Source organism: Sus scrofa, chromosome 12 (assembly GCF_054392235.1).
Source record: "Sus scrofa isolate SSC_HxYL_T2T_F1_AM1 chromosome 12, Sscrofa_HxYL_maternal_Yorkshire_Landrace_v2.0, whole genome shotgun sequence".
NCBI classification, from domain to species: Eukaryota; Metazoa; Chordata; class Mammalia; order Artiodactyla; family Suidae; genus Sus; species Sus scrofa.
Window position 1 is genome coordinate 40,854,274 of NC_139394.1, and position 13,594 is coordinate 40,867,867.

General features: G+C 37.2%; 2 protein-coding genes across 16 annotated transcripts in view; both read left to right on the plus strand.

Moving 5' to 3' along the window:
• INTS2 (integrator complex subunit 2) overlaps nt 1-9,686 on the plus strand; it is a 62,083-nt gene extending 52,397 nt beyond the window's left edge. For all 6 annotated transcript variants that reach the window (XM_084985028.1, XM_084985027.1, XM_084985023.1 and 3 more), the window contains exons 20-25: nt 1,686-1,884; nt 5,044-5,295; nt 5,649-5,756; nt 5,890-5,995; nt 7,231-7,407; nt 7,511-9,686. In XM_084985028.1, the coding sequence (XP_084841154.1) occupies nt 1,686-1,884; nt 5,044-5,295; nt 5,649-5,756; nt 5,890-5,995; nt 7,231-7,407; nt 7,511-7,680 (1,012 nt within the window). In that variant the 3' untranslated portion in view covers nt 7,681-9,686. The remainder of the gene's footprint in view (nt 1-1,685; nt 1,885-5,043; nt 5,296-5,648; nt 5,757-5,889; nt 5,996-7,230; nt 7,408-7,510) is intronic.
• Nucleotides 9,687-11,252: 1,566 nt separating this feature from the next.
• The window catches only part of BRIP1 (BRCA1 interacting helicase 1), a 137,986-nt gene continuing 135,644 nt past the window's right edge, over nt 11,253-13,594 (plus strand). For 2 of the 10 annotated variants that reach the window (XR_014821286.1, XM_084985031.1), the window contains exons 1-2: nt 11,253-11,549; nt 12,902-13,017. Coding sequence is in view for 6 of the 10 variants with exons in the window: in XM_084985031.1 (XP_084841157.1) it covers nt 12,925-13,017 (93 nt within the window). In the remaining 4 variants the exon portion in view is untranslated. The remainder of the gene's footprint in view (nt 11,550-12,901; nt 13,018-13,594) is intronic. The other 8 variants (XR_014821287.1, XM_084985033.1, XR_014821284.1 and 5 more) reach the window with 5 other exon arrangements.

The window sequence follows — 13,594 nt, forward strand, 5'->3', positions numbered from 1 at the left end:
ATTAAGAGATATATATCTCTCTTAATGAATTTTATTACATTTATAGTTGTACAGTGATCATCACAAACCAATTTTATAGCATTTCCATCCCAAACCCCAGCACATCTCCCCACCCCACAGCCTATCTCATTTGGAAAACATAAGTTTGTTAAACCCTGTGAGTCAGTATCTGTTCTGCAAAGAAGTTCATTGTGTCCTTTTTTTTTAGATTCCATATGTAAAGTGATAGCATTTGATGTTGGTGTCTCACAGTCTGACTGACTTCATTTAGCATGATAATTTCTAGGTCCATCCATGTTGCTGCAAATGCCGTTATTTCTTTCCTTTTAGTGGCTGAGTAATATTCCATTGTGTATATGTGCCACAGTTTCTTTATTCGCTCCTCTGTCCATGGACATTTAGGTTATTTCCATGTCTTGGCTATTGTATATAGTGCTGCAATGAACATTGGAGTACATGTATCTTTTCAAGTCATGGTTTTCTCTGGATAGATGCCCAGGAGTGGGATTGCTGGATCAAATGGTAATTCTATTTTTAGTTTTCTCAGGAATCTCCATACTGTTTTCCACAGTGGTTGCACCAATGGACATTGCCACCAGCAGTGTAATAGGATTCCCTTTTCTCTACACCCTCTCCAGCACTTACTGTCTGTAGACTTTTTGATGATGGCCATTCTGTCTGGTGTAAGGTTATATACCTCATAGTGGTTTTGATTTGCATTTCACTAATAATGAGTGATGTTGAACATCTTTTCATGTGTTTTTTGGCCATCTGTATGTCTTTTTTTGGGAATTGTCTGTTTAGATCTGCCCATTTTTTGATGGGGTTGTTTGTTTTTTTGGTATTGAGCCACAGAAGGTGTTTATAACCATTGATATTTTTTTTCACTGTTAATCCATGCATGTTTATGGTAGAAAATCTGGACATTTAAGAAGAACTATTGGCACATTGATGGACATTTAGGCTATTTTCAGTGTTTAATAATTAAAAACAAATCTGTACTGCTTGTTAATGCACACATGCTCGATCTGTGATAGGCAGAGAAGTGGCATTGTCAGGTTTTTCTAAGAGCTTGGCTTCTAAAATTATAGTGGTTACTAATTTATCTTTTTTTGTTTCCTTTTGTACATTGCATTCTTTTATCTATTCTTATTTAAGTTTAATTTATAACAACTTCGGGGGAATGAATAATTATTCATTTTATAGTTGAGGAAATTAAGGTTCAGTAAATAACATACTGTCAAGTGGATGAAGCATTCCTGGAATAGAGTTGTCTAGCTCCAAAGCATAAATAGGAGTAGAAAGAATAAACATTCTAGTCTCCTTCATCTTATCAATAATAGACTATTTCTCTTTGATGGCAGCTGCTTTGCAGGCTCATATCTAAGAGATTTATAGGTAGCGACTTTTTTTGTGGAAAGGAATGCTTTTTCTCGAGGGTAGACATTATATTTGATTTTAGCTGATAAGATGAAATAGATAATACTATTCAGACAACCTTGAAATATAGAGAATTATATATATTAAGCTTTCATTTTGAGAGTAAGTATTTCAGTGGGAAAAATGTTACTTTTCTACTCTTTTCATGTTTTCAGGTAATAGGTTTTTGTAATTATTTATAAATAATAATTTATAAATTTATCTTCTTTTCTCATGTATTTTTCTTTTCTTTTTTCTTTGTTGAGATGCCCCCCACTGATGGATATTACTCTACACATGTTGAATGGATACCTTCTGGCATCCAAAGCTTACCTTAGTGCTCATCTGAAGGAAACGGCAGAACAAGATAGGCCTTCTCAGAATAATACAATAGGTTTAGTTGGACAAACCGATGGTCCAGAAGTTACCAGAGAAGAATTGAAAAATGCATTACTGGCTGCTCAGGTAATAAAGTACAATTTAGTCAAAAAGGGCAGAGGACTTCCCTGTTAATATAATCACTTCAATAGGTGGTATATTATGCCTTCTCTATATATTATGCATTTTAAATTACACATTTTTAATTACCGAATGTATATATAATGGTGTTCTTTTTTCTTTTTTTCTCTTTTGGCCATCTTGTGGCATATGGAATTCCCAGGCCAGGGATCAGATCTGAGCCACAGTTTGCAGCCTGTGCTGCAGCTGATCCTGTTGTGCAACAGTGGGAATTCCTATAATGGTGTTTCTTTTGCTGCTGAATATCAAATGGACTACATTATTAACATCAGGAATAATCATCATGATATTAATTGAATAGCCATTTAAATGAGATTTACATTTTAACAAAATATAGGACTTTTGTATCTTAAAATCAAACAGAAAAAAAACAAATGGAGACAATAAGAAACATATATATATAATAAAATGTTGAGCACTGATAAATAGTATGACAGTATAAGATGTTAAATTTCATATTTAGAAAAGTTTTATAACAATGTACAATTTACTGAAGGCTTAGTAATTTTTTACTAATGTAGGACATATGAAATGATTGAATGTTAAGAAATTTGAGGTCTTTAAAAAGTAGAAATGTTTTCTTAGTTTGCAGTTTGTTTTCTGGGAGTTCCTATTGTGGCTCAGCGGGTTAAGAACCAGACATAGTGTCTGTAAGGATGTGAGTTTGATCCCTGGCTTCTCTCAGTGGGTTAAGGAGCTGGCATGGCTGTGGCTGTGGCATAGGCCGGCAACTGCAGCTCCAATTTGACCCCTAGCCCGGGAACTTCCATATGCTGTAGGTGTGGCCCTTAAAAAAAAATTTTTTTTTTCTGCAATTTTTCATTGGCAACAAGGGGAATAGAGTAATAACATAGATTCACAATCCCTTATCTGTAATGCAGAAATCCAAAAGGCTATGAAAACTGAAGCATTTTTTGGTAATTAAGTTGGCAGAAAAACCTGACCCTAATGTGACCTCATTTGTGACAAAACTTCACTCAGTTGATGTGAAGCTATTTATGGCCTTTTTCCCACTTAATGTGAATATTGGTATATTTTGCCTCAGCAATGGTAATATGTTTAATTAGAGTGCTGCCATAGTCTCTGCTGGAGGAATTATATAATAATATAGAAAAAGTGTACGAATTCTAAAATAAATCTGACCTTTAGAGTTTCAGATAAGGAATTGAGGATGGTAAAAGCTACCATTTATATAATTTTTATTAAATGCTGGGTGCTATTGAGTTCTTTATGTGTATTAACTCATTTAATCTTTACAACCAACCTATGAGGTGTGGAGTAGTATCTCTATTTTTATAGTTTAGGAAAATGTAACCCAGAGAAGTTAAATGACTTGCTCAAGGTTATACATTTAGTAAGTGGGGAAGCTGGGATTCAAGCCTTGGGCAGCCTGGCTCCATAGTCTACAAAAAAAAAAAAAAAAAACACACACACAAAATAATAACAACCCAAAACCAACTCCCCCCAGATCAAGAATGATGATTATAAAGTTTACTTTATAAATGATTATAGGAGTTACTCATGGCACAGCGGAAACAAATCTGACTAGGAACCATGAGGTTGCATGTTTGACCCTGGCCTTGCTCAGTAGGTTAAGGATCTGGAGTTGCCGTGAGCCGAGGTGTAGGTCGCAAACTCGGCTCAGACCTAGCATTGCTGTGGCTGTGGTGTAGGCTGGCAGATACAGCTCTGATTCGACGACCCCTAGCCTGGGAACCTCCATATGTCGTGGGTGTGGCCCTAAAAGGACAAAAAGACAAAAAAAAAAAAAAAAAAATCATTATGATGTAAGGCTAACCTTAGTTTATAATCAAATTCTTAAACAGTTGGAATAATTGTTTTCTTCTATCCTATGCAGTGGTTATGTTTCAGAAACACGTGTTACATATTCATTTTTTCTTACCTCCTTCCTGCTAGATGAGAGTGATTCTAGCTCTCTTTTATATGTAGGGGCATCAAGTAGATCACCCCTCAATAAACTTTTTCTATGAAATGACACTCTGGCTTATAGGCCAAGCACCAATGTGTTGTGCAGGTGGAAAAGATTTTGGAAAGAGCCCATCTTCAAATTAAAAGGGAAAAGTGCTTTTTTTTTTCTCTTTTCTTTCTTTTTTTAGGGCTGCACTTGTGGCAATGTGGAAATTCCTAGACTAGGGGTCGAATTGGAGCTGCAGCAGCTGGCCTACACCACAGCCACAGCAATGCTGGATCCGAGCTGCGTCTGTGACCTACACCACAGCTCAGGCAATGTTGGATCCTTAACCCACTGAGCAAGGCCAGAGGTGGTCAAACCTGCATCCTCATGGATACTAGCCAGGTTTTTAACCCGCTGAGCCACAGCGGACTTTTAAGCATTAAATATTAATCACCATCTTCAGAGGTGAGAAAAGAGGGGAATACATGATAATATCCTGGGGAGAGTAGGAATTTTAGGAGGAAGGAAAGGAGATTCTGGGAGAAGTGATTTTTTGCCTGGGGCCAGTTTTAGATGACCTTGAACTGGAATACTCTTTTAGTAGTTAGACTAAAACTGGAGTCCATGGATCTACCTTAGAGATATGGGACCTTCCTGAAATGATGCAATATGTTTGTTTACATAATGCAAATTTTTATACTGAGAGAACATGTAGTTTCCTTCAGATTCTTTTTTTTCATTCATTTTTGGCCGCCTTGTAGCTGGCAGATGGAGTTCCCAGGCCAGGGATCAGATCTGAGCTGCAGTCATGACCTAAGCCGCAGCTGTGGCAATGCCGGATCCTTAACCCACTGTGCTGGGCTGGGCATCAGACCTGTAACCCAGTGCTGCCAAGACGCCACCCATCCCGTTGTGCCACACCGTGAATTCCTCTTCAGATTCTTAAAAGGGTTCATAATCCTAAAAAAGGTGAGAACCACTGCCCTATAGATTGTTCACTTTACTCTTAGAAGTACCTCTTGGCTTTTCATTGTTTTTGTTTGTTTGTTTGTTTGGGGTTTTTTTGGTAAGAAACAGTTTTGTTTGTTTTTTTTTTAAATCACATGTGTTCATGTGAAAGCAAAATCAGATTTGGTTTCAAATAAACTCTCATGAACTTCGTAAATTCACTGTATTTTATTTGTTTGTAGGATAGTGCAGCTGTCCAGATTCTCTTGGAGATTTGCTTACCTACTGAAGAAGAGAGGGCAAAGGGTGTCAATCCAGACAGCTCGCTAAGGAATGTTCAAAGTGTTATTACTGCCAGCTCTCCAAATAAGGGACTAGAGGAAGGAGAAGACAATTTGCTCTGTAACCTTCGTGAAGTTCAGTGCCTTATCTGTTGTCTGTTGCACCAAATGTACATTGCGGATCCCAACATCGCTAAGCTTGTCCACTTTCAGGTCTGGTTTCAAAGAATGATGCTTTATGGTTGACCTTTATTTTGGGGGGTAGTTTCGAATTGCTAAATAGGAATCATTCAAAAACAGGAGGTCGCAGAATTGATCATGGTCCTTTACAATATGTAGAAAAATGCAGATTTTTAAAACAAATTTTTACTTCAGCCTAATAAAGTGTTCCTGTAATTTCTGTTTTAGTACATCAGAAGGGTGAAATGCCAGATACACACAGGGCATTATAGCTGTTTGAGCAACTTTCTTACATAAAGGAAGTGAACCCTTTCTTTGTATTTTCATCTCTATTTGGCTTGTAACAATTTTATTTCTGACTTTTCTCCCCTTTCTTGTCGAGATAGGGTTATCCATGTGAACTTTTGCCTTTGACGGTGGCAGGTATTCCATCTATGCACATCTGTTTGGATTTCATACCTGAGCTTATTGCACAGCCAGAACTTGAAAAACAGGTAATGAACATTTTGAAACCTGAGGAAAATTTTGATCTCCTTCCAGTCTTGCTAGTTACAAGAAAATACTTTATACTTTTTAGTACCTAAAGATACTCTCAGAAACATGTAATATTTGGATTTTGTGTTGCAGATATTTGCTATCCAGTTGCTTTCTCATTTGTGTATCCAGTATGCATTACCAAAGTCACTCAGTGTGGCTCGCTTAGCTGTCAATGTCATGGGAACTTTGCTAACAGGTGTGTAGCCAACCGACAGAAATAACACAAATTTCTAACATAAAGTAGTTAATATTTTTTCTGAATTTTTTTTTCTTTTTGGGGCCGCACTTGTGGCAAATGTAAGTTCCCAGGCTAGGGGGCGAATCGGAGCTGCAGATGCTGGCCTATGTCACAGCAACACTATACAGATCCAAGCTGTGTCTGTGACCTACACCACAGCTCATGGCAACGCTGGATCTTTAATCCATTGAGCAAGCAGGGACAGGGATTCGAACCTGCAACCTCACAGATACTAGTTGGGTTCATTACTGCTGAGCCACAACGGGAACTCTCCTGAATTTTGTGACACCATGTTTTCTGTGTCACTAGTAGTTTAATTTACGCCATCTTTTGAATTATTCTTCTTTTGTAAATGTTCCTATTACAAATGTGCTATATGGTGTAGAGATGAATAGGTAGGCAAATTGTAGCTTTTATTTTTGTGAATGACTATATATAGATTCAAATTAAATATACTAAGTATGCCACATTGTATAAATGGAAATCAAGTCTACTTTATGAATTATGTCAGTAGAAAAAAAATTACAATTTATTACGTATGCTTAGAGTTGCAGAAAAATATAAACATAGGTATGAATAAGAGATAAATATATTAGTTGTTTTCTTAAGTTCTAAAACATACCCTAATTTTTAACCACCTTCCAAGTTGTTAAATAAAATGGTATGAAAATAAACTAAAAGATATGAACTATAATTCAATCTTTTAAGTTATGGCTTAGTCAATATTATATTCTTTCCCAGTGCTCCCATAATAATGTATTCATTTTTTTCCCATTGTATTGACTTCATGATATAATTATTTGTAGTAGTTAAGAACTTAAACTCCCTGAGTTCTGTCCTATCGCCACCACTAACTGGCTGTGTGACCTTGAACAAGCTTCTTAATCTCTCTAAGGTTTAAGAGTTTTCTTATAAAATACGTGTCATAAAAATACTTTTTTCATTCATAAGATTGTGAGAACTTAATGAAACAATGCATATAATACACCTCTCAGCATGCTTGGACCTAAGCATTTGTGTGTTGGATGATGGCTGACTATTAGATTGTGAGCTCCCTGAAGGCAGGGGCTGGCCACGTCTTAGGAAACTTAGTATCCTCAGCACAGACCATGGTGCTTAGTTTGTTGTATAAGCCATGTGTGTTGAATTTATATCTTTAAAGTCAAGAATTCTGTATCATTTCTTTCCAACAGTTTTAACACAGGCTAAGCGATATGCTTTTTTCATGCCAACTCTGCCAAGTTTGGTCTCTTTTTGTCGAGCATTTCCTCCACTGTATGAGGATATCATGTCTTTACTGATCCAAATAGGGCAAGTGTGTGCCTCTGATGTTGCCACTCAGACAAGAGACATTGATCCAATTATTACACGTAAGTAGTAACTTCTGTTCAAGAGTTGTTTTAATATCTCAAACGGAAAGGCCAAAATCCTTTCCCGAGTTCTTGCCTTATTTATTTTTCCTTATGTTTTTAGGTCTTCAACAAATAAAAGAGAAACCAAGTGGATGGTCTGGAATCTTAAAAGATCCATCATATAAAAATGGATCTCAGGACACTAGAAGCATGGATCCTGATGTACAGCTCTGTCATTGTATTGAAAGCACAATAATTGAGATAATAAACATGAGTGTTAGTGGAATTTAAAAAAAAAAAGACTTAAAACAAGAAAAAATGAAGCTGTTTGCTGCCTATGTTTGCTGCCTATACCCAACGTGAATCTGCATCTCATAACAGCTAAACTGAATGGGAACATTAACGTCTTAGAATCACTAAGATGATTCAATTCAACATGAATACAGTTTAGAACTCTTTTGAGAATTATGCTTGCTTGTATTTGATTGGCAGTTCTTTGGATCTACTTTGCTGGTATGTTTCTTGTAGCAGCTGAGCTTTTTTTTTTTTTTTCTCCTGTTGGGAGCACATTTAAGAAACTCATTACTGAAAAATGAATTTGGCTTTTAAAGTGAAGAAAATCTGCCATGACTTTAATATAATTTCTTATAAAAATGAGTCTGTGGGTAGCCCTAGTGTTTAACTGTTAAGTAGTAACAGAGTACAAGGATGCAATGATGCGAGGGAGAAGAAAACGAGAATTCAGGAAAAATTAGGAGTTTTGATAGCCAGATAGAAATCTCCAAATCTTGCACATGATAATAATGCAAGATGGAATTGCAGTTCTCAAGACACAGTATTGAGAAAGCTTTAAAAAGGCAAATAGCTTTTTGTAAATGATTTCCATGGAATTACAGATAAGGATTTTAAAATTTTACATATTTGCTTCAACTTTTACTAATATATGAAGCCATATGTTTAAAGAGATACTTGAATAATTTGGAATTTTAAGATACTGGTTTAAATGTGTTTACAGAAACATCTTTGTGCAGAGAAGAACCCAAAAGGAGGTCTCATTTAGTTTTTTTAAAGTTTATTTTTATAATGGTCAGAGGGGGAAAATACATTGGTATCTAATTAAAGTGTAGAGCAATAAAACCCACTGGATTAACAAGCTCTTGGTTTGTCATCAGGATTATAATTCACATAATAACCCTAGAAGATTTTGAAATAAGAAAATACATAGTGTTTGGACCTCAGGAAAAATTTAAAAAGGGGAAAATACCGTGTTGCGGAAGGATTTTGCAGTCCTTTGTCAGTAATGTCCATTGATTAGGTCGATGCATTCAGATAACTCATAATCCTCATTTGTTTTCTTAATGAAGTATCCAGTGTAGAAGCTCCTTCCCTTGGCTTTCTGCGATATATCTGAATAAGCCCCACCATCCTTCCTTGAAACGGACCTCTTCGTTTATAAAAGAAATTAGACAGGCTAAAGTATGCTCTTAGGGAAAGAAATTAAGGCGTTCCCTTGTGCAGCTGGTTAAGGATCTGGCACTGTTACTGTGGCGGTTCAGATTGATGCTGTGGTTCAGGTTGGATCCCTGGCCTGGGAACTTCTACTTTCACATGCCGCGAGTGCGGCCAAAAAAAGGAAGAAAATAAAAGAAATTTACTTTCAGCCTTTTCACTATAGCAGATAGCCACATTTCCTTTTCCTTCTTTGTAAGATGGGATTACTACTGGCCCTACCTCATAAGGGTATTATGTAAGAGCTAATTTGTATCTGTTTCCAATCATGAAGTGCACAGGATCATAGATGATAGAGTATTTATAACTTTTATTAGATGCTTAAAGTTCAATTAAGTAATCTTGATGCAAAAGATAAAAGCATACACTTAAACCATAAGAATTTTCCTATTTTTAAACAAGGCAGTTTTGTAGTCTTTTAAGATTAAATACAACTGCTCTTGTTTCGTTTTAAACTGAGGCTTTGGAATATTTTGTGTGTTTAGATAAACCTCTAGGAGTTCAGAAAAGGTTGAAATATGTTTTCTAACTAAATGCAGTGCACATTCCTGGATCAATTTTCAAAGACGGTCAAAACCTGCTGTGTTAAATAATAACATGCTGTTTTTCCTCAGATTTGTTGATGATGTAAATAAAATGTGTACATATATTAGTAAATGTTAATATTCATGCATTTTAAGTTAAGGTTATAAAATTTGTCACAATGTGATTTTTTTTATTCAAGTGACAAAAAGATGTGTGCAGCTATTTTGAATATTGGTTTATAAACATTCATATTCTTTATCAAATGAACTTGTGTTTTTTTTGTGTGTTTCGTTTCATTGCTATTAACGTGAAAGGAACAGTTCAAGGGACTGGGATCCAGGACTGTCTGGCTCCAGAGCCTATGTGTATCAGTTTTCATTATGCCACATACATCAAATGGCAATACAAGATGAGAGTTCAGAGCCTCATGAACTTAAGAGAGGAAAATCAGAGTAGTTATCCTGGAGAAGTTACATAAAAAGATTTGATGATTTAAAACATTTGTAAAAGCAGAATAATAATTTGAAGGTAGTTTTAAGGATTTATTTTTATAAACTATCCTCCATTGCACTGTCTTAACAGTAAATTACACTTTTTGTACTTTTCCTTCATCTTGGCTTATGAATATGTATTTTCACATAATGAAATTCATAATAACCCAGTTTGGAGTCTGCTTTTTTTCATTTAACGTTATGGAGTTTTGGCAGGTTGTTTGGTTTTACATTTATTTTATCGGTTCCATAATGATTGAATTGATATAATCATCTCCCTGGGAAGTTAGGGTTTTTTTTTTTTTTTTTTTTCAGTATTAGAATAGGCCTTGTTAAAAATAAATAAATAAATAAAAAGAATAGAACTTGTTGTCACTAGAGCTATTATTACTTTTCTTTCTTTTAGATTACTTCTTTAGGGTAAATTTCTGAGCCCGAGATTACTAAATTAAAGGGTAGAATTTATTTTTATGACTGTTTTGTCATTTGGGGAAGATGCAGTAAAACTGAAAGTGAGGCAAGCAAACTCGACTTTTGTTGCTCCCTTCTGCAGCAAACCTCTCTCCCCAAACTGGTTTCTCGGAATCTGAGAAAATGTTTCAGGTCTTGCTTTTTTGGGAGAGTAGCCATTTGAGCCAAGTTTAGGTAGAGGATTGTTTTTTTTTAAATATCAATTTGGCGAGATCATGATTAACCCCCCTACCTTTGAGGAAACCGAAGTGTATTTCTTGGCAAAGAACAAATTGGTCTTAGGAAGGACAGAAGGCTGATAAGCTTTAATGGAATTAAGAGTGATCTGGTGCTGGAGAGCGTTTCCAGTTGAATGTGGTCTCTAAGAAAGCCTTGAATATCAGGAGATTCTGTAGCCAGCTGTCATCCAACTTTTTCGCCTCGTTTGGCTCAGAAGTCTGGCCATTTCCTTTCATTACTCTGGGTACCGGAAAGTTCGGAAATTTGAATCGAGTGGCGCTGAGAAATGCTGAGAGAACTTGGCGTGTTTCCTCTCGCTTGGTCTAGAGACCTTAAAAATGAGACTTCGAATTTCCAAGGAAACTGAGCCACGGCTTAAATCACCGGTTTCCAGAAGTCTAACACAGCAAACTGTATCCCTTTATATTCTTGGGATCTGCGGGAGTCCTTCACCGCCAAGGAGCTCGCCTTCCCATGCCTCCGTGTAGCTGGGGTTGGTCTTTACGGCGGAGTCCTCCATTGGGTGCCAGCGTGCGCGCCCCCTGACCTCGCGTCGGGATTGGTTGCCTGGTTTCTGGTCTTGGCGAGTGATTGGTTGTCTGACTTCGCCCGGCGATTGGGTGCTGGGAGTCGAGGGGTGGGAGGCGGGAATTCGTCCGCTGGAGTGTTGTACGTGGGAGCTGAGGGGAGAAAAAGTAAGAGGTACGTAATCCCGCGACTGGGAGTAGCATCCTTGGGAGGAAGAGAGGGAGGCTAGGACCTCTCTTTGCCGGAACTTCTCTGTGTTTGCTTGCAAGTTTCGGCTTCCTTTATCCCGAGAATCGGAGCCCAGTCGGCATTGTTTGATTTTCCGCCGGGCGGGCAAGTCTGTCTCTCGCGGGGAGGGCGCAAAGCCTGCCAGAAGGGTGCCTTTTGCTTTTGTCCACCCGCCTTGCAAGCCCATCGGTGTGGAGTGGATCCCCAGGGCCTTGGGGATCGGGGTTTGCTGAGGGAGGAGGGAATATGAGGACGAAAACCTGTGGGGGGTGGGGAGGAAGCCTGCTTTTACCTCCTTGGAGCAGAGGCCTTCTACGAGTCTGGGGCTTTTCGTTACTCTTGGGAGGGGGCTACGGCGGAGCCAGATAAGTTTTGTCCTTTATCCAGTGTGTAGGGGAAGCGACCCCTTTTTGTTGCCAGTTGCCACCACGGGTGGGGGTGGGGGTGGGGATGGATTGCTTTCTAGGTTATATCTGAGTTACTAGGCCAGCCTTGAGTTGTTGGTTAGATTAAGGATTTAGATTCCACAAATATCGTTCTCAGAGCTTCACAGATGGAAGCACAAAATGTTACAACTGGAAACTACCTAAGAATAGTGATTCTTAATTTCTCTGGGGACAAATAACTATGGTTAAGGTTGTGACAGGCTTTATACTATGTGGAATTGAGATTTTAACCCATCTCTTCATCCCCACATGGAATTTAGCATTTCTTCACTATTGCAAATAATTCCTCAGTTGATAACAGTGTATATCATTTCCCTTTTATTTTTAGTTATTTCCTTAGGATATATATCTGGGAATGAGAAATCTATGGACTTTCTCTTAAAAAATACAGTCATATACAGAAACTTATGCATGCAATATCAAAAGATTACACACAGTCTTTGAATTACATCTATGTATCCTAGGTTAAGTTGGTTTAGAAGAGGTGGAGATTAAAGTAGATCACTTCCTCTGTATCAGATACTGGAGTTTAGGCACATTCTATACATTACCCGTATTTAATTTTTGACTCAGTGCCTGGCTAATTTTCATAAAAGCCCTATCAGGTAGATAGTATTATATTATCTCCATTTTACAGATGAAGAAACAGGCTCTGTGAGATTAAGTAATTCACAGTGCAATTCCACTTTAAGGCTTATTTTCTTTGCATTATACCCTATTGACGTTTACGTAAGAATTATTGAGCACCTACATATGCCAAGGCATTTTCTCCCTTGCAACAGTTTTTAAATTAGGGATTTGGATCTTAGTCTAGAGAAGTGAAGATCAAGGTAACATTTCAATTGTTGTCAGAACCTGATCTAGAACCTATACTTATTAATTCCTGGTCCACAGCTTTGGCAGAATAGGGTTCAGATTTGTCAGATTCTGAGGCATGCTCTTAACCACTGTGATTTATAAGAGTAGGAAATTCTTTCTTGTTGTTGTTTATACATTAATTCCAATTTTTATTTCAAGACTTGTGTTTCAGTGTAAGGTATCTGGTTTTTCTTTGAATGGCATTCTTTCAACATTGACTCTCATTTCTCTTGGCAGTTAGGAATCGGAAGTAAAGCGTGATGTCTTCAATACGGTCTGAATATACAATTGGTGGGGTGAAGATTGACTTTCCTTATAAAGCTTATCCATCACAGCTTGCTATGATGAATTCTGTAAGTATTTTTCAGCAGTTATTTTAAGTCTTTACTGAGATACAGATGCTTATAATTCACAACATACAGTGAGTCTGTGACTATGTTTTCTCAGATAGTAAATAGATTGAAAACATTTGCTGGATTCATTAAAGAACATCTAACCTTTGGAAAAAAATGCTGGTCGCTACAAAACTGTATTTGTCTCTATTAGGGGGCAAAGGAGAACATTCTGAAAAATGTTCTCAGCTCATTTGGAACTTCTATTTATTGAAGTACTGCTTTACTTTGCCTCATTACTTTGAAATACAAAGTATTTATTATCTTACACAGAATACTGTATTTTCACCAAAATTTTTTGAAATATTTTAATCATATAGAAATTAATATACAAACGTGAGTAAACCAACTTACCAGCTTTGTTAAATCTTAATGTTTTGCCATCTTTACTTTTTGTTTTTTTGTCTTTTTCTCCTTTTTAGGGCTGCACGTGCGGCATATGGAGGTTCCCAGGCTAGGAGTCTAATTGGAGCTGTAGCAATTGGCCTACACCAGAGCCACAGCAACGCCAGATCCGAGCCTTGTCTGCGACCTACAC